This window comes from Pelodiscus sinensis, chromosome 29 (genome assembly GCF_049634645.1).
Source record: "Pelodiscus sinensis isolate JC-2024 chromosome 29, ASM4963464v1, whole genome shotgun sequence".
Taxonomy (NCBI): Eukaryota; Metazoa; Chordata; order Testudines; family Trionychidae; genus Pelodiscus; species Pelodiscus sinensis.
Window position 1 is genome coordinate 1,614,087 of NC_134739.1, and position 19,651 is coordinate 1,633,737.

Genomic DNA, 19,651 nt, shown 5'->3' on the forward strand with positions numbered 1-19,651 from the left:
GTTCGGGCAGAGGGAGGCGGATGCTTTGCTGGTTCTGTTCATGCTGCTCACAGGCTGGCCGGGTCCGCGTGGGTGACGCTGAGTTGGCTCTGGCTGGCGTTTTAAATGTTTGCCCCGGGAGACAGCGCCTGGCGCCGCCCCTGCTGTGAGGGGGCTACGCGATGACTAGCAGCACTGGACGGACAATGCATCTGGCGTGGTGCCGGTCGGCGCCCGAGGAATCCTGCCGCAAACCTGCAGGCAGGCCGGTGCCCCCGGGCCGCGGGACTGCAAAGGGCCCGGGCAGGTGTCTTGCTCGTGGGACAAACGCCAATCTGGGAGGTACCTGCCCACAGCGAGCACAAGGGATTCCCTCTGCATGGGCCACGGGTCCTGGGGGGCCCTCCTCCTTGTCTTCACTCCAGCTCCCCACTTCAGACGCAGCTTTGCTGTGGACTCGGGCCCGGAAAGACCGATGGCCCATCCTAAGTAAAGAGTCCCGGAGACCTTTCAGCCGGCAATTTATTCCATCTCCGCCAAGAGCCTGCACCAGGAACGTGGTGATTGGTGGCTGCAACTTGTTTCCTTTTTAACTTACGACCGACCAACCAACCCCCAACCAACCAACCAACCAACCCACCCCAACCAACCCCCCAACTAACCCCCAACCAACCAACCCCCCAACCAACAACCAACCAACCCACCCCAACCAACCCCCCAACCAACCCCCAACCAACCCACCCCAACCAACCCCCCAACCAACCCCCAACCAACCAACCAACCATCCCCCAACCAACAACCAACCAACCCACCCCAACCAACCCCCCAACCAACCCCCAACCAACCAACCAACCAACCCCCAACCAACCCACCCCAACCAACCAACCCCCAACCAACCAACCAACCAACCCACCCCAACCAACCCCCCAACTAACCCCCAACCAACCAACCAACCAACCCCCCAACCAACAACCAACCAACCCACCCCAACCAACCCCTCAACCAACCAACCAACCAACCAACCAACCAACCAACCAACCCCCCAACCAACAACCAACCAACCCACCCCAACCAACCCCTCAACCAACAACCAACCAACCCACCCCAACCAACCCCCCAACCAACCCCCAACCAACCCCCAACCAACCAACCAACCAACCCCCAACCAACCCACCCCAACCAACCAACCCCCAACCAACCAACCAACCAACCAACCAACCAACCAACCAACCTTTCTTTCTTTCTTTCTTTCTTTCTTTCTTTCTTTCTTTCTTTCTTTCTTTCTTTCTTTCTTTCTTTCTTTCTTTCTTTCTTTCTAAAGCGGGGGTGGGCAAAGGGGCCTCCTTGGGCTGGATCTGGCCTGCCAAGCCAATGGGTCCGGCTCCCGCCTGCCCTGCCGCTCCTCTGGCCGATTGAGACTTGGGGACGGGGGAGCATGAGGAGTCTCCTTCCCCTGCCAAGGGTGCGCGATGGCTACAGAGAAACGCCGGCGTTTTGCAAACAGGCTCTGGTTCTCTAGCCTCTGTGTGCCCCGGCAGGGTGGGGCAGGGGGCAGAGCCTTTGCGCACGCCCCCCACCCCCAGGCCCTCAGTAGCTTGCCTGAGGGCTCCTCCTGCTGCGGTGCCTAGAGCGAAATCCTGGCTCTTTTAAAACAGCTGGTGATTCTCTCTAGGCATGCGGGGGTGGGGTAGATGCTTCATATGCTCCCCCATCCCCAGGCCAATCAGGGTTTGGGGGTGTGGGGGGGGGGGGTCATGAGAAGTCTCCTGGCCCCACCCCTTCTGTATCAGAAATTTTTGAAGTGGCCCCCTTTTAAAAATGATTGCCCACCCCTGTCAGAGAAGATCAGCCCAGAGAGCTCTTTTGGGTAAGATCCCAGGTGTAAATTCCCCTGGGGCTGGGCCTTGGGGACTAGGAGAACCTGTTTGGAGTTGGTGAGATTGGTTAGAACCTCTCCCCTATGTGAGGGGGACTGGGGGGGCACAGGGAGTGCTGGGGTGTCTGAGGGGAGGTGGGGGATGTGTTAGAACCTCTCCCCTGTGTGAGGTGGGGCTGGGGGGGGGGGCACGGGGAGCACTGGGGTGTCTGAGTGGAGGTGGGGGATGGGTTATAACCGCTCCCCTGTGTAAGGGGGGGCTGAGGGGCACAGGGAGCACTGGGGTGTCTGAGGGGAGGTGGGGGATGGGTTAGAACCTCTCCCCTGTGTAAGGGGGGCTGGGGGGCACAGGGAGCACTGGGGTGTCTGAGGGGAGGTGGGGGATGGGTTATAACCTCTCCCCTGTGTGAGGGGGGCTGGGGGGCACAGGGAGCACTGGGGTGTCTGAGGGGAGGTGGGGGATGGTTATAACCTCTCCCCTGTGTGAGGGGGGCTGGGGGGCACAGGGAGCGCTGGGGTGTCTGAGGGAAGGTGGGGGATGGGTTAGAACCTCTCCCCTGTGTAGGGGGGGCTGGCTGGGGCACGGGGAGCACTGGGGTGTCTGAGGGGAGGTGGGGGATGGTTATAACCTCTCCCCTGTGTGAGGGGGGCTGGGGGGCACAGGGAGTGCTGGGGTGTCTGAGGGGAGGTGGGGGATGGGTTAGAACCTCTCCCCTGTGTAGGGGGAGCTGGCTGGGGCACGGGGAGCACTGGGGTGTCTGAGGGAAGGTGGGGGATGGGTTAGAACCTCTCCCCTGTGTAGGGGGAGCTGGCTGGGGCACGGGGAGCACTGGGGTGTCTGAGGGAAGGTGGGGGATGGGTTATAACCTCTCCCCTGTGTGAAGGGGGGCTGGGGGGCACAGGGAGCGCTGGGGTGTCTGAGGGAAGGTGGGGGATGGGTTAGAACCTCTCCCCTGTGTAGGGGGGGCTGGCTGGGGCACGGGGAGCACTGGGGTGTCTGAGGGGAGGTGGGGGATGGGTTAGAACCTCTCCCCTGTGTGAGGGGGGCTGGGGGGCACAGGGAGCACTGGGGTGTCTGAGGGGAGGTGGGGGATGGGTTAGAACCTCTCCCCTGTGTAAGGGGGCTGGGGGGCACAGGGAGCACTGGGGTGTCTGAGGGGAGGTGGGGGATGGGTTAGAACCTCTCCCCTGTGTGAGGGGGGCTGGGGGGCACAGGGATCACTGGGGTGTCTGAGGGGAGGTGGGGGATGGGTTAGAACCTCTCCCCTGTGTGAGGGGGGCTGGGGGGCACAGGGAGCACTGGGGTGTCTGAGGGGAGGTGGGGGATGGGTTAGAACCTCTCCCCTGTGTGAGGGGGGCTGGGGGGCACAGGGAGCGCTGGGGTGTCGAGTGCTAGCCGGGGGGCAGCTGATGTGCTCTGTGGGGTTGGGCTGGTTTGACTTTTAGTGGGAGACCCCCAGTCTGGGGCGGTAAGTCGCCCTTGTTCTGAGCAATTCACCTGATGTGACCCTCTCCGCTGTGCCCCTAGAGCCCCTTTTATTGCACTGCCCCTGGCCGGGCCTGAGCCAGGCTGTGGGAAGAGCTGCCCCACGAGGCTGCGCTGCTGTGGGGAGCCCCGCGCTCGCCGGGGGCCCGCTGAGGTAAACCCCAGAGAGTCAGAAGAGGCACGTTTGTCACATGCTGTTGGGGGGCGGCTGCTGCTCAAGGACCCCGGATTCAGACCCTCCCCCGCCCCACGCGGCACAAGAAATGCCAAGCGACTCCAGACGTGCGCGGGCGGCAGAGCACCCGGGATTAGCCTCCTTGGCCCAGACCGTGCCGCTGGCCGGCGGGAGACCTGGCGCGCTGCTAGGGAGCCTGCCCTTTGCCTGGCTCTGGCCCCGGGCTGCAGACAAGGTTCCCTCTCATTGTTTTCATCCATGTGCAGAACAAATTTTGTTCTGTGTACCGAGGCATGTGCGGATGTGCACCACCAGTAGCAATGCATGCTGCCAGCTGGAGGCACTCTGCTAGTCAGCTGGGCGGCACCTGAATTTCTCCTGGGCACCCCCCAAGTGCTCAGCTCACAGGGAACCCTGGGGGCACATCCCTGCCCTGTGCCCTCCCAGCCAGGCCTCGTGTGGGCTGGAGGGACCCTGGGCAGCGCCTGGGTCTTGGCACGTCACGGCTCCCAGCCCTCTCTCGACTTCCCGCTGCGGACTGGCCTTCCCTCTCGAGCGCCCAGCGCTGCCGCTTTCGTTCCGGCGTCGGGTCCAGGCCTGGGCCTGTCTGCCTGGGGGCAGCACCCCGCTGGCCCCACTCCCGAGGTGCCAGGTCCTGCTCAGCATTGCCCCAGCAGGTGCCACCACTGCTCCAGGCTAGCGGGTTGGCCTCCCGTGGGCTGTCCCAGTCTGAGTCGCAGGGGCCCGGATGCCTGCTCCCTCCCCCATCTCCCCATGGCCTTAGCTGGGGCTGCCTGGCGGGGGGGAGGCTACTGGGCCAGCCCGACTCCCAGGGAACCCCCATCAGCTTTGCAGCGTCTTCCCAGCAGAGTGTCCACAGCAGCCCCAGGCCGCAACCAGTTTATTGAGCCTTGGGGGTGTTGAGAGGCAGGAGCTGCCTCAGGTCTCAGCCAGGGATCCCCCTAAGCTTTTCCACCAGGTGCAGATTCTTTTCCATTCATGTGCGGAATAATGTTCTGGGTACCGAAGCATGTGCATGTGCAGCACCAGTAAACCCCCAAACCTGGCTGTGGGCGCCCTGCTATTCCGCTGGGCGGCATTTAAATCTCTCCTGAGCGGCTGCCCAAGCGCCAGCAGACCGGGAACCCAGGGCTCAGCTAAGGAAATCCTGCCACGCCCTGCTTTCTGGTGGGGGTTTTATTGATCAGCGCCCCTGTCCTGCGCGCCGGGCGCTGCAACCCAACTACAAAGCAGCAGGGACGGGCCTTAGCTACCATCCGGGACACTACGCGCCGGGCTTGGCGCAGGCACGGGAGTCTCGGGAGTCCCGAGAATGCGGGCACCAGCCTGGCCCGGGTGGGCGGCACCGCCATCAGATAGCAGACTGCTCCTGCTGGAGGCTTTCTGCACCGCCTGCAATGCTCCTCTCGGGCTCGCTGGCCAGCGCGGCCTCGCGCAGCACGGCCAGGTGCTCCTCGGCGGCCGACAGCGACTGGTCGATCCAGGCCATGCCGCTGGTCAGGTGGCAGGCGTTCCTGGTCACCAGGACGAGGTGGCTGACTGACAGCAGCAGGGCTGTGGTCCTGCAAGGAGACCGGGCACCATTACTGCCGCTCGCGGACGACTGGCCTGCGGGGTTTCTGTCTGCTGCGGCCTCCCCTGGGAGATATGCTAAGGGGGGGCGGGGCATGCCAAAATGGGGCACCGCTCACCAGTAGCTTTATGAAGCTCAGCAGGAGGCACTGTGGCCTAGTGGGTAGCGCAGTGGACTGGGACTCAAGCCCTGACTTTGGGCAAGTCACTGGCCTGCTCTGTACCCCAGACGCTGCGTTCAGAGGGGGGTCAGAGGGAGCCCTGGGGCTCTGTGGCCTTTGCTCGCTAGCGCGGGGAGCTCCCGGCTCTGCTAAGCAGCGCACTGTGGGTTTCACTAACTCGGCGCCGTGCTCCGCGGGGACCCGTGGGAAGGGGAAGGCGCAGCCCCTGGCACAGAGGCAGTGGCTGCTCCAGCAGGCTGGGAAGGACGCGTGCGCCGGGGCAAGGCGCAAACTCCCACCATACGGGGTCTGTCCGCCACGCGAGAGGGGCACCTGTCACGGCAGGTGTCTAAATCCCCCAATCAGGCTCCACTGGGATTCCCTGCCCACTGCTCCCGGCAGTGAGGACCCAGGGAAGTCCTGCTCCGCCTGCCGAGAAAGGGACTTGAGCAGGAATCAGCCACCTTCCAGGGCTGGGCCTTCCCCACTGGGCCAGGGGCCTGCCTGCCGGGAGCCCCACAGACGCTGCTCCCTGGCACCAAAGCGTTTACCGGCCCAGGGCTTACCGGGCATCCAGAAGCTTGGGGTCCAGAGGAGGGTACATGGACCTCACAACATCATCCACCCTAGGGGAAAAGCGAGAGAGCTTGGCTCATAGCACGTGACTTGGCTGCCGTTTGCACGTGCCTTGGCTAGCATGTTGCACGTGTCTTGGCTGCAGTTTGCACGTGCCTTGGCTAGCACATTGCACGTGCCCTGGCTGCAGTTTGCACGTGCCTTGGCTAGCACATTGCACGTGCCGTGGCTGCAGTTTGCACGTGCCATGGCTAGCACATTGCACGTGCCGTGGCTGCTGTTTGCACGTGCCTTGGCTAGCACATTGCACGTGCCGTGGCTGCTGTTTGCACGTGCCTTGGCTAGCACATTGCACGTGCCGTGGCTGCTGTTTGCACGTGCCATGGCTAGCACATTGCACGTGCCGTGGCTGCTGTTTGCACGTGCCTTGGCTAGCACATTGCACGTGCCGTGGCTGCTGTTTGCACGTGCCTTGGCTAGCACATTGCACGTGCCGTGGCTGCTGTTTGCACGTGCCTTGGCTAGCACATTGCACGTGCCGTGGCTGCTGTTTGCACGTGCCTTGGCTAGCACATTACACGTGCCGTGGCTGCTGTTTGCACGTGCCATGGCTAGCACGTTGCACGTGCCGTGGCTGCTGTTTGCACGTGCCTTGGCTAGCACGTTGCACGTGCCGTGGCTGCTGTTTGCACGTGCCATGGCTAGCACGTTGCACGTGCCGTGGCTGCTGTTTGCACGTGCTATGGCTAGCACATTGCACGTGCCATGGCTGCTGTTTGCACGTGCCTTGGCTAGCACGTTGCACGTGCCGTGGCTGCAGTTTGCACGTGCCATGGCCGGCATGTTTCAGAGCCCAGCGTCTCTCCATGTGGGAGGGCAGTGTGGGCTGCAGGTGTGCCCGCCAGGGAGCTGATTTCCATGAGCCCCACTCCCGTTTGGCAACGCCCGGGGCAGTGCCCACATCGCCAGGGCGCCTTTTGCCCAGCGGTCCCCATTGAGAGCCAAGGGTGGCAACTGCCAAAGTGCCCAAGTGATTTAGGAGCACAAGGCCCATGGGAGCAGTGGGAGCTTGGCCCTTAGACACACGACAGTCCCCAGCCGGGCAGGCGCTTCCCTCGGTGCCCAAGTGGCTCCTGTGAGACTCTGGCCCCAGTGGCCCCAAGACCAGCCAGCAAGGAAGAAGCCGCTTCCCAGAGCTCGGAGCTGGGCTGGGCACGGCATGACGCCTGCGCACTCGGGGGCTCTGCAGGCGCCGGGCTCCCAGGAGCAGCCTTCGGAAGGGGCCGCGGCCTCCTCACCTGGGGCTGATGCGCTTTGCCACCACCATGACGTCGCTCAGGCTGGCGGGGGACTTCGTCCGGGCCCCGGAGCCCATTGTCAGCGCCACCAGCTTCTCCGTCAGCATGTGGCAGATCTGCTCAGGGAGGGGAGGGCTGGGCTGAGGCCAGCGAGAGCGGGGGGGGGGGGCAGCCTGCTGCTCGGGGGGCCCAGGGGCTTCGTCCTCAGCAGGGAGCCCACCCCAGGATGGGCCTTGGGGAGGGGAGACTTGAGTCCCTGCTCCCCACCAGGCGGAGGGGGCCTGCGCCCTGGGGTCGCTGCATCCCCGGAGCGTGCTGACCAGCGGGCATTGGGCACGGGGACCGTGCTGGCTGAGCGGCCGCCAGGGGCCCTGGGAGATTCCCCCCTACCATGCCGATTTCCCTGCCAGCAGCCCTGGGCCACACCGGGGAGAGGGGGGCAGTGTGCGTGTGGGGGGGAGGCAGAGTGCGTGTGGGGGAGGCAGTATGCGTGCGGGGGGAGGCAGTGTGCGTGTGGGGGGGAGGCAGTGTGCGTGTGGGGGAGGCAGTGTGCGTGCGGGGGGGAAGCAGTGTGTGTGGGGGGGAGGCAGTGTGCGTGTGGGGGAGGCAGTGTGCGTGCGGGGGGGAGGCAGTGTGTGTGGGGGGGAGGCAGTGTGCGTGCGGGGGGGAGGCAGTGTGCGTGTGGGGGAGGCAGTGTGCGTGTGGGGGGGAGGCAGTGTGCGTGCGGGGGGAGGCAGTGTGCATGTGGGGGGAGGCAGTGTGCGTGTGTGGGGGGAGGCAGTGTGTGGGGGGGCAGTCTGCAGGGGCTTTCTGGGGGGGCTTACCTTGAGAATGGCGATGCAGTGAGAGACCAGGCCCCTGCAGAGAGAGAGAGAACCCCATTGGCTGGGCCAGGCATTTGTCTCGTTACGGGCTGCAGCAGAGCAGAACCACGGCAGGCCTGGTGCACGTTGTTACACGACCAGGCCCTCGTGCTCCGCCTGCCCGATGGGGTCTCACCGACAACCCAGCTCAACCCCCGCGCGGCCAGGAGGTGTGAGAAACACCCGCTAGAGAGGGGGCTGCATGGCTGGGCGACAGCCATGTGGCTGGGTGACACGGTTGCGTGGCCAGGAGGTGTAAGAAATGCCCACCAGAGAGGGGGCAGCGTGGCCAGGTGACACGGCTGTGTGACCGGGCTGTGAAAGAAACGCCCACCAAAGACAGGGCTGTGTTGCCGGGCGACGGCTACGTGGCCAGATTGTCTGAGGAACACCCGCCAGAGAGGCAGCTGTGTGGCCAGACGCTGTGAGAAATGCCCAACAGAGAGGCGGCTGCATGGCCAGGTGAGATGGCTGCGTGGCCAGGAGGTGTAAGAAACGCCCGCCAGAGAGGGGGCTGCGTGGCCAGGTGACACGGCTGCGTGACCGGACTGTGAAAGAAACGCCCACCAAAGACAGGGCTGTGTTGCCGGGCAACGGCTACGTGACTGGGTGGTATGAGAAACGCCCAATAGCGAGGCAGCTGCATGGCCGGATTGTCTGAGGAACACCCACCAGAGGCGGCTGCGTGGCCAGACGCTGTGAGAAACGCCCACCAGAGAGGCGGCTGCGTGGCCAGACGCTGTGAGAAACACCCAACAGAGGCGGCTGCGTGGCCAGACGCTGTGAGAAACGCCCACCAGAGAGGCGGCTGCGTGGCCAGACGCTGTGAGAAACGCCCACCAGAGAGGCGGCTGCGTGGCCAGACGCTGTGAGAAACGCCCACCAGAGAGGCGGCTGCGTGGCCAGACGCTGTGAGAAACGCCCACCAGAGAGGCGGCTGCGTGGCCAGACGCTGTGAGAAACGCCCACCAGAGGCGGCTGCGTGGCCAGACGCTGTGAGAAACGCCCACCAGAGAGGCGGCTGCGTGGCCAGACGCTGTGAGAAACGCCCACCAGAGAGGCGGCTGCGTGGCCAGACGCTGTGAGAAACGCCCACCAGAGGCGGCTGCGTGGCCAGACGCTGTGAGAAACGCCCACCAGAGAGGCGGCTGCGTGGCCAGACGCTGTGAGAAACGCCCACCAGAGAGGCGGCTGCGTGGCCAGACACTGTGAGAAACGCCCACCAGAGAGGCGGCTGCGTGGCCAGACGCTGTGAGAAACGCCCACCAGAGAGGCGGCTGCGTGGCCAGACGCTGTGAGAAACACCCAACAGAGGCGGCTGCGTGGCCGGGCTGTGCTGCTGGCTGCCACGGGGCGGTGGTTTTGCTCTAAGGGCAGGCTCTGGTCCGGGGGCAGGCAGCCACCCTGGAGCCAAGGTCGCAACCAGGCAGAGCTCAGACCTCACAAGAGGCAGCTTTGAAATGCTTACGAAGCATCTTCGACCCAGTCTTCGTTCTCCAGAATGGCCTCGATATGAGGGTTTGTGATCACCACGTCGTCCAGCTCCAGCTCCGAGGGCTCCGACTGTGTCTCCATCGCCCCGATCAGGTCAACAATCGGCCTGGAACAACCAGGAATGGGGTGTTCAGCAACGTGCGTGCGTGTGTGTGTGTGTGAGAGAGAGTGAGAGAGAGCAATAACCAAGGGCCCCCAGAGGCCAGAATTACAAAGGACTTCAGGTGGGCCCTTGGGTTTCAGTACAAAGAAGCTCCAAGGTGCCCAGGGGATTTTGAAACCGCTGCTTGGGGTACCGGGACCTGCCTGGGGGACCTAGAGGCCTAGACGCTCAGCGCCCAACGGGAGCCTGGCCGCATGGCGGGTGCAGGCTCCACGTCGTTTCTTCGCTCTGCACTTTGGAGCCAGAGCCCCCCCGTCAGCCTGCGAGGGGGCTGCCCCCGAGGGGTCCCGCTGGGCATGCAGCTCGCTGCCCGGGGAAGCAATGTCCCACGGCCGCTCCCCGGGGCCTGCGTTCTGAGGGAAAGTCTCTCGTGGGCCGACGGACCCGCCTGGACTTCCTGTTCCGTTACCCCGGGGATCCCCCCGGACGAGCTAAGGGACTGGGCGTCTCAGCGGCTGCACAGGCCGGATGGGCGGGGGGCCAGATCGGATCTGCAGCCGTGCCCGCCGGGGGCGCCCGCCCTCCCAAGCTAGGGCCTCCCCGGACCCAGGCAGCGTGCCGTGACTGCCCCGGAGCGCGCGCTCGGCTCTCTCCCCCTGCACCCTGCTGGGGAGGAGAGCGGAGGGTCCCGGGTGCGCGAGGGAGCTGGGGCTCCGCGCTGAGGGGCTTGCGGGGCCGTGGGGCAGCAAGGCAGCCTATGGGCACAAGGCCACCCTCCCGCTTGGGTCTCTGGCCACTGCTGTGTCAGTCACCAGCCCCTCCCCAGGCCCCGCAGGGGTGCCAGGGGCTCCGCCTGGCCGCCGTGGAGCTGGGCAGACAGGCCCAGCAGGGCCCGTCCCTGGTGCGTCGAGAGCTGCCTGGTGGCTCCGAAATCCGCCCGCCCCCTTGCTCCCTCCCAGCCGCCGGGGCGCTCACTTGGTGTCATAATGGCGCAGCAGATCCTTGGGCCGGCAGTAGCGCTGCCTGCAGACCACCACCAGCGCCACGAAGGACGCCAGGAAGATGGTGGCCAGCACACCGATGGCCACGATCACCACGGTCTCCATGGCTGCCGAGCTGCCTCCGGGTGCGCTCAGGGGCGCAGCTCCATCCCCTGCGGCCCGAGAGGCTGGACCTGGAACAGAGCGGGGCAGCGTGGATGCAGAGCCAGGAGCAGCGCTGCCCCGGGGGGCTGGACCTGGAACAGAGCGGGGCAGCGTGGATGCAGGGCCAGGAGCAGCGCTGCCCCAGGGGGCTGGACCTGGAACAGAGCGGGGCAGCGTGGATGCAGGGCCAGGAGCAGCGCTGCCCCGGGGGGCTGGACCTGGAACAGAGCGGGGCAGCGTGGATGCAGAGCCAGGAGCAGCGCTGCCCCAGGGGGCTGGACCTGGAACAGAGCGGGGCAGCGTGGATGCAGGGCCAGGAGCAGCGCTGCCCCGGGGCGGCTGGACCTGGAACAGAGCGGGGCAGCGTGGATGCAGAGCCAGGAGCAGCGCTGCCCCGGGGGGCTGGACCTGGAACAGAGCGGGGCAGCGTGGATGCAGGGCCAGGAGCAGCGCTGCCCCGGGGGGCTGGACCTGGAACAGAGCGGGGCAGCGTGGATGCAGAGCCAGGAGCAGCGCTGCCCCGGGGCGGCTGGACCTGGAACAGAGCGGGGCAGCGTGGATGCAGGGCCAGGAGCAGCGCTGCCCCGGGGGGCTGGACCTGGAACAGAGCGGGGCAGCGTGGATGCAGAGCCAGGAGCAGCGCTGCCCCGGGGGGCTGGGAAGCTGAAGGAGCAAATGTCTCCTCCGAGAAACCGGACACCCCTCCCCCGTGGCACAAGTGCTTCCCGACACTCCCCCGTTTGCAACGGCCAAATGGGACCCGGCTCCGCGCTCCACAGGGTCCCTCCAAAGAGGCAGGGCCAAGGCACAGGGGGATTCGTGCCTAATTTGCCGGTTTCTTTTCAAGGGTTCAAAATTCCAACCTTCATAGGAACGTCACACGTGGAACCGTGTCCGGTGGCTCGAAGCAGGCTCTGGAACCCAGCTCACCCGCAATCTGCCCAGCGTGTTCTCCCTCTGGCAGGGCTCCGGGGTTGTCACCATGTGCCCCCCCGCTGCCGCGTGCCCCCCCCCGGGGCAATTGAAAGCTGCAGGGCAGTGGGGCTAGAGCGGCTTCCGGCTGCTAGCTCCGCGCTGCTGCCCGCAGGGCCCTGTGGCCCGGGGAGGCCTGTGCAGAGCTGCCCTGTCCACAGGGGTGAGCCGGGAGCCTGTGAAACTGGCTGCTGAGCCGTGATGCCAACACCCCTGATCTGGGCACCGGGGCCTTTCATTTTCCTAAATATCCCCAGGCTCCTTATTAGAATTGCGCCAGATCTGGACCCTTCCCTGCCTGAGGCCCCTGCGCCCCTCTCAGCTGGGCAGTCCAGACTCGCTGGGTGCTCTCTTTCGAAAAAGCGGATTTTTCTTTCGAAAGATCCGCCTGCAGTCTAGACATAGCCCTAGAGAGCTGAACACACTTTAGAACAACGCCTGGTCCCGCAGCACCTTAGAGACTCACAATGGGGGGGGCTGGGCGTTCGGATGACTGGAGCCAGGGGCCCAGGGGACAGGCCAGTAGCAGAGAGGGGATGGGGAGGCAGAGAAGGAGAAAATCTAGTGGGAGTGTCCGTGCTGCATGCGGCTGCGCGTGGGCTGAGTGCCCGGCGCTTGGCTTTCCATGGCTTTGGGCCGGGGGCTGTCCTGGCCCATCTTTGTTCAGTCCCGCTTCCAGGTGTCAGACTTGTAAGTGAAACCAAGTTCTGCAGCGTCTCTCTCCAGCTGGTTTGGAAATTGCCTCAGTTGTCACCCCCAGAGCCCGCAGGGGCGCCCGGGCAAGTGAAAACGCCCCCAGCAGGTTTCTTGTGTCACCATTTCGAGTATCTGGTCCGTGTCTGGGAATCCCCTTGCCGCAGTGTCCGTGGCCGAGGGGCCGGCAGAGATCACGCTGGTGGACGTCACCAGGGATATGGGCCGAACGGGACGCAGGCTGGGGGGTGGCAAATCCCACATCGTTAGTTAGCCAGCTAAACATGAGCTTACCAACCAAAAGGGGGTAGGCGGGGGGGGGGGCTCAGGAGGAGAGACGAGGCCGGAGGTGGCAGACCCTGGCCAGGCCTGGCTGCCAAGCTCACCTGCTATTGACACCGGCCTATGGAGTCGCCAGGCACTCGGCCCCGTTGGGTGCTCGGTTCAAGCGTGTCATTTCGGGGGCCTGACTCAGGGTTTGTGAACACTCGGGGAGCTGCCCCCGGTCCTGGCTGGGCCCCGCTCCCTGGCCTGTCTGCCTGCCCCAGTCCACTTGCCCCCGGCCGCAGCCCTGCCCAGCTATCCCCGACTCCCAGAGCAAGCGCCTGCGGCCGCCTGCAACATCTCTTCCAGAAATCTCCGCACCTGCCTGGGGAGGATCCCAGAGCCCTTGGCCAGGCAGCTGGGCTCAGGGTTACTGGGTCTTCATTGTCTCTGCCTGGCTCCCCCCAGCCTCCCCACAGCGGGGCCTGCCCCCAGGGGCCCCGGGAGCCAGACCCTGCCCGTGCTGGGGCCCTGCCATCCAGGCGGCTCCCTGGCCTGGCACAGCCCCAGCTCCTGGGAGCCCTGGGCAGGGGCCAGGCACAAAGCACACGGAGCTCTTTACTGCTGGGCCTGGGGCTGCCAGGCGTCCGGTATTTGCACCGTCTGGACACATGCAACGTGCAATGTCGGTATTTTCTGAATTCCCGGCGGGGCGGGGGTGGGGGAGCGACTGGGAGGCGGGGCCACGATTGGCGTTGGGAGCCTGTGGTCACGTGCAAAAGCCGGGACGGGGCCTGGGACTCCCAGCTACTCTGCCTCCCCCCCCTCCAGCTTCTACTAGCAACTCAAGGGAGTGCCTGCCGGGGGCTTCCCACCCCCCTTCCTCTGGCCCCTCCTCCTCCCGTCCAGCCCTGTGGCCCCCGACCCTCCCCAGCTCTGCTTCCCGGCTCCCCTTCCTCCCAGCCCCCTCCTCCCCCGTTCCTCCTCGGACTCCCCTCGCCAGCTCTGCTTCCTGCCCCACTTCCCTCCCAGCCGGTCCCCCCACCCCACCCCACCCCACCCCACCCATGATCAAGTGTGTCTGGTTTTTTGGTGGGGTCTACCTGGTAACCCTGTTTGGGCCTGACTTGGCCAGCGGGGAGGGGACAGCACCGGCTGTTCAGAGGGACCGAAAGATGCTGGGGGCGGGGAGGGGGATACAGCCCGGGGCAGAGCCCTGCTTGCTCTTCGAACAGACTCCTCTTCGGTGTCACACAGAGACCCGGCCAGGCCAGGGACCGGCAGTGCCCAGACCCGGCCAGGCCAGGGACCGGCAGTGCCCAGACCCGGCCAGGCGCAGGGACCGGCTGTGCCCAGACCCGGCCAGGCGTAGGGACCGGCAGTGCCCAGACCCGGCCAGGCGCAGGGACCGGCAGTGCCCAGATCCGGCCAGGCCAGGGACCGGCAGTGCCCAGACCCGGCCAGGCCAGGGACCGGCAGTGCCCAGACCCGGCCAGGCCCAGGGACCGGCAGTGCCCAGACCCGGCCAGGCCAGGGACCGGCAGTGCCCAGACCCGGCCAGGCCAGGGACCGGCAGTGCCCAGATCCGGCCAGGCCAGGGACCGGCAGTGCCCAGACCCGGCCAGGCCAGGGACCGGCAGTGCCCAGATCCGGCCAGGCCAGGGACCGGCAGTGCCCAGACCCGGCCAGGCCAGGGACCGGCTGTGCCCAGACCCGGCCAGGCCAGGGACCGGCGGTGCCCAGACCCGGCCAGGCCAGGGACCGGCTGTGCCCAGACCCGGCCAGGCCAGGGACCGGCAGTGCCCAGACCCGGCCAGGCCAGGGACCGGCAGTGCCCAGACCCGGCCAGGCCAGGGACCGGCAGTGCCCAGACCCGGCCAGGCCAGGGACCGGCAGTGCCCAGACCCGGCCAGGCGCAGGGACCGGCAGTGCCCAGACCCGGCCAGGCCAGGGACCGGCAGTGCCCAGACCCGGCCAGGCCCAGGGACCGGCAGTGCCCAGACCCGGCCAGGCCAGGGACCGGCAGTGCCCAGACCCGGCCAGGCCAGGGACCGGCAGTGCCCAGACCCGGCCAGGCCCAGGGACCGGCAGTGCCCAGACCCGGCCAGGCCCAGGGACCGGCAGTGCCCAGACCCGGCCAGGCCAGGGACCGGCAGTGCCCAGACCCGGCCATGCCAGGGACCAGCAGTGCCCAGACCCGGCCAGGCCAGGGACCGGCAGTGCCCAGACCCGGCCAGGCGCAGGGACCGGCAGTGCCCAGACCCGGCCATGCCAGGGACCGGCAGTGCCCAGACCCAGCCAGGCCAGGGACCGGCAGTGCCCAGACCCGGCCAGGCCAGGGACCGGCAGTGCCCAGACCCGGCCAGGCCAGGGACCGGCAGTGCCCAGACCCGGCCAGGCCCAGGGACCGGCAGTGCCCAGACCCGGCCAGGCCCAGGGACCGGCAGTGCCCAGACCCGGCCAGGCCCAGGGACCGGCAGTGCCCAGACCCGGCCAGGCCAGGGACCGGCAGTGCCCAGACCCGGCCAGGCGCAGGGACCGGCAGTGCCCAGATCCGGCCAGGCCAGGGACCGGCAGTGCCCAGACCCAGCCAGGCCAGGGACCGGCAGTGCCCAGACCCGGCCAGGCCAGGGACCGGCAGTGCCCAGACCCGGCCAGGCCAGGGACCGGCAGTGCCCAGACCCGGCCAGGCCCAGGGACCGGCAGTGCCCAGACCCGGCCAGGCCCAGGGACCGGCAGTGCCCAGACCCGGCCAGGCCCAGGGACCGGCAGTGCCCAGACCCGGCCAGGCCAGGGACCGGCAGTGCCCAGACCCGGCCAGGCGTAGGGACCGGCAGTGCCCAGACCCGGCCAGGCCCAGGGACCGGCAGTGCCCAGACCCGGCCAGGCGTAGGGACCGGCAGTGCCCAGACCCGGCCAGGCCCAGGGACCGGCAGTGCCCAGACCCGGCCAGGCGTAGGGACCGGCAGTGCCCAGATCCGGCCAGGCCAGGGACCGGCAGTGCCCAGACCCGGCCAGGCCAGGGACCGGCAGTGCCCAGATCCGGCCAGGCCAGGGACCGGCAGTGCCCAGACCCGGCCAGGCCCAGGGACCGGCAGTGCCCAGACCCGGCCAGGCGTAGGGACCGGCAGTGCCCAGACCCGGCCAGGCCCAGGGACCGGCAGTGCCCAGACCCGGCCAGGCGTAGGGACCGGCAGTGCCCAGATCCGGCCAGGCCAGGGACCGGCAGTGCCCAGACCCGGCCAGGCCAGGGACCGGCAGTGCCCAGATCCGGCCAGGCCAGGGACCGGCAGTGCCAAGACCCGGCCAGGCCCAGGGACCGGCAGTGCCCAGACCCGGCCAGGCCCAGGGACCGGCAGTGCCCAGACCCGGCCAGGCCAGGGACCGGCAGTGCCCAGACCCGGCCAGGCCCAGGGACTGGCAGTGCCCAGACCCGGCCAGGCCCAGGGACCGGCAGTGCCCAGACCCGGCCAGGCGTAGGGACCGGCAGTGCCCAGACCCGGCCAGGCCAGGGACCGGCAGTGCCCAGACCCGGCCAGGCCAGGGACCGGCAGTGCCCAGACCCGGCCAGGCCCAGGGACCGGCAGTGCCCAGATCCGGCCAGGCCAGGGACCGGCAGTGCCCAGACCCGGCCAGGCCAGGGACCGGCAGTGCCCAGACCCGGCCAGGCCCAGGGACCGGCAGTGCCCAGACCCGGCCAGGCCAGGGACCGGCAGTGCCCAGACCCGGCCAGGCCCAGGGACCGGCAGTGCCCAGACCCGGCCAGGCGTAGGGACCGGCAGTGCCCAGACCCGGCCAGGCGTAGGGACCGGCAGTGCCCAGATCCGGCCAGGCCAGGGACCGGCAGTGCCCAGACCCGGCCAGGCCCAGGGACCGGCAGTGCCCAGACCCGGCCAGGCCAGGGACCGGCAGTGCCCAGACCCGGCCAGGCGTAGGGACCGGCAGTGCCCAGACCCGGCCAGGCCCAGGGACCGGCAGTGCCCAGACCCGGCCAGGCGTAGGGACCGGCAGTGCCCAGACCCGGCCAGGCGTAGGGACCGGCAGTGCCCAGATCCGGCCAGGCCAGGGACCGGCAGTGCCCAGACCCGGCCAGGCCCAGGGACCGGCAGTGCCCAGACCCGGCCAGGCCAGGGACCGGCAGTGCCCAGACCCGGCCAGGCGTAGGGACCGGCAGTGCCCAGACCCGGCCAGGCCCAGGGACCGGCAGTGCCCAGACCCGGCCAGGCGTAGGGACCGGCAGTGCCCAGACCCGGCCAGGCGTAGGGACCGGCAGTGCCCAGACCCGGCCAGGCCAGGGACCGGCAGTGCCCAGACCCGGCCAGGCGCAGGGACCGGCAGTGCCCAGACCCGGCCAGGCCAGGGACCGGCAGTGCCCAGACCCGGCCAGGCCAGGGACCGGCAGTGCCCAGACCCGGCCAGGCCAGGGACCGGCAGTGCCCAGACCCGGCCAGGCCCAGGGACCGGCAGTGCCCAGACCCGGCCAGGCGTAGGGACCGGCAGTGCCCAGACCCGGCCAGGCCCAGGGACCGGCAGTGCCCAGACCCGGCCAGGCCAGGGACCGGCAGTGCCCAGACCCGGCCAGGCCAGGGACCGGCAGTGCCCAGACCCGGCCAGGCCCAGGGACCGGCAGTGCCCAGACCCGGCCAGGCGTAGGGACCGGCAGTGCCCAGACCCGGCCAGGCCAGGGACCGGCAGTGCCCAGACCCGGCCAGGCCAGGGACCGGCAGGAGGCCCGAGTCCTGGCAGTGCCCCAGCTGGCTGAGCGGTAAAGGCCTGGGAATAAAGAGGCTATTCAGCTGGCAAGCTAAGCCGGGGCCTGCGTGGAAAGGCGCTTACCCCTGCGTGCGGGCCAGCGGCCTTTGGAAATCTGGGCTCCTCCAGTGGGCGGCTGAGGTTAGTCCCGTCGCCCTTCCCAGTTGGCCTAGTTGGCTCCTAATTCTGTCCCCAGCGGGGCTCCGGCCTCGGCTGAGATTCCTGCCTCGCAGGCAGAGGCTGCCCGGAGGAACCTGCCCCCTTAGCCATGGAACGGTCACGGCTGAGGGCGTCGTGGGGCCTGGACGTACCTCGCCCACTGGCCCGTGCTCTCCTGTTCACGGCCCAGCGGCAGGCCGTGGAGATCCGCTCTCTGCAGCTCGCGTCCGCGGATGGCTGGGTGCGGCTGTGGCTCCTCATTGTCTCTGCAGCGAGGGTCCCCTACCTGGCCTGGCCCGGCCCCCTCCTGACTTTGGGGCCAAGGCAGGGCGGCTCCGCCCTACGGGTGCCTCGCTGCAGCCTTCCATGGTCTAGTTTCACTTTTGGAGCCATGTTTCGTGTCTGGCGGCCTGGAGAAATCAGGGCAAACGCTGCGGGGACCCCGGCGGCTCATTTCAGGCCCCATCCTGCCAGCCCCGTGGGAATGAAATGACCAGGCCGGTTTTCCCAGGATTCGGCCCACCGCCGGGAAATTGCACACAGACTCCCTCCAGACTGCGACGGGAGCCCGAGGGAGCAGCCGTCGCGCTGGTGTTTTCCTGTAGCCCGTCTAGCTCTAAACACACAGACCCTCAGCTGGCGGAGTGACCGGGCGTCCTCGGTACAACTGGGCTGGTCTGCAGGAGACCCGGCCTGCCAAGAGACCCCGCTCAGCACCTTGTGAAAGGGGCATCGCCGGCATTAACCACGTCCTCTCCCTTCCACTCCCTGGAATTATTGGAGAGACCCCCCAGCACATACGCACCAGCAAACACCGAGCATCACCATCCGCAACACAAGCAAGTGCCCCCGTGGCACCTTAGACTCACCAAACCCGGCAGAATCCTGAGCTTCCGTGGGCAAAGCCACCTCGGCCAGTGATCCGCGGGGGCCGAACAGACACCGAGAGAGAGATCAGCAGAGCCCTTCCTGCACCCTTGTGCTAGAGCCTGGAGGGGAAGGGGAGAGCAGCCGGCCTGGGAGGGGTTGTATCACTTCTTGCTAAGGAATTTAGATTTCCTGATGGCTTTGCTAACGACTCCCAGGAGGGAAAAGAGCAGGCCCCAGAGGGCAGCCCCCGCCCCCGGAATGCCTGAGTTCTTTAATAGGATTAATGATACCTTTGAATGCCTCTTTCTGCTCCCAGACAGCCCAGGGCAGAGCCGGCAGGGCCCCAGGCCCTAGGCCCGCCACTTCGTGTGCTCAACAGGGCTTTTCAAACCAAAGCTAAAGTTGCAGGAAAGTTCCTTAATCGAGTTCTCTCCTTCGCAAGCCCGGCTGGAGCCCGGTCTGGCCAGAGCGGCGCAGCTCAGGGATCACTTACCAGCCCGATCCTCCCCCTTTGGAGCGAGCCGGAGGCAGCCTGGGTCCGGAGCATGGGCAGGTACCCGGAAATCCTTTGTGTTGGACGCAAGGGTCCTGCTTGCCAGCGCTGGTTCCACACGGCGCTTTGCCTGCAGCCAAGATGGACTCTCCCAGGCACTGCTGCCTGCTCCTGTGGCCTCAGCGTGCGCTCCGGCGGGCGTGCATTCCTGGCGGCGCTTGTGAGCGCTAGGAGTGAAACTGAACAGGCTCGGACCTGACGGGGGGCTGGCTCGGCCGGGGGCTGCGCACTCTCTCCTGCTGCTCAGGCATCGCAGGGGCCTCTCCCCAGACACAACCCAGCAGACGCCCTGCTGGCCAGCCTGGCAGGAACCTCCTACTCCAAACAACAGCAGTCACCTTTGAACCTCTGCACCGCGCTGGCTGGCTGGCCCCACTCGCACGGGAGCTGAGAGCTTCCCAGTGCGGCCCCCGCCCCTCCCGTGGGAGGAAAGGGCTCCGATCCCTAAGGCCCCATGGGGGAACTGAGACCCAGCGACTGGTCCCAGGACTGGCGGGTCGTGCGTCGCACGCTCACACTGACCTCAAACCTTGCACAGGCACCATTAGCACCTCTAGTGACGTTCACTCCATTACAGCAAGGGGCTCGCCGGCATTTGGGAGGGAGGGTTTTAACCAGTATCCGAGGAGACACGTCTGC

The 19,651-nt window shown here is 67.2% G+C and overlaps 1 protein-coding gene across 4 annotated transcripts; it reads right to left on the bottom strand.

The window, feature by feature from the left end:
* Window positions 1–4,698: 4,698 nt before the first annotated feature.
* TMEM98 (transmembrane protein 98) lies at window positions 4,699–19,092 on the bottom strand. 4 transcript variants are annotated; one of them, XM_075911183.1, is made up of 8 exons: window positions 18,953–19,092; window positions 18,459–18,578; window positions 10,580–10,778; window positions 9,476–9,607; window positions 7,969–8,002; window positions 7,145–7,260; window positions 5,837–5,896; window positions 4,699–5,099 (listed from the first exon to the last, which is right to left on the bottom strand). In XM_075911183.1, exons 3-8 carry the CDS (start codon window positions 10,708–10,710, stop codon window positions 4,889–4,891), a joined length of 684 nt encoding a protein of 227 aa, XP_075767298.1. In that variant the 5' UTR covers window positions 10,711–10,778; window positions 18,459–18,578; window positions 18,953–19,092; the 3' UTR covers window positions 4,699–4,888. The 4 variants fall into 4 exon arrangements, with proteins under 4 accessions (XP_075767298.1, XP_075767297.1, XP_075767300.1 ...); XM_075911182.1 differs by lacking the exon at window positions 18,459–18,578 and having other exon boundaries at window positions 18,953–19,084; XM_075911185.1 differs by lacking the exons at window positions 18,459–18,578; window positions 18,953–19,092 and adding an exon at window positions 18,750–18,899.
* Between the last annotated feature and the right edge of the window lie 559 nt (window positions 19,093–19,651).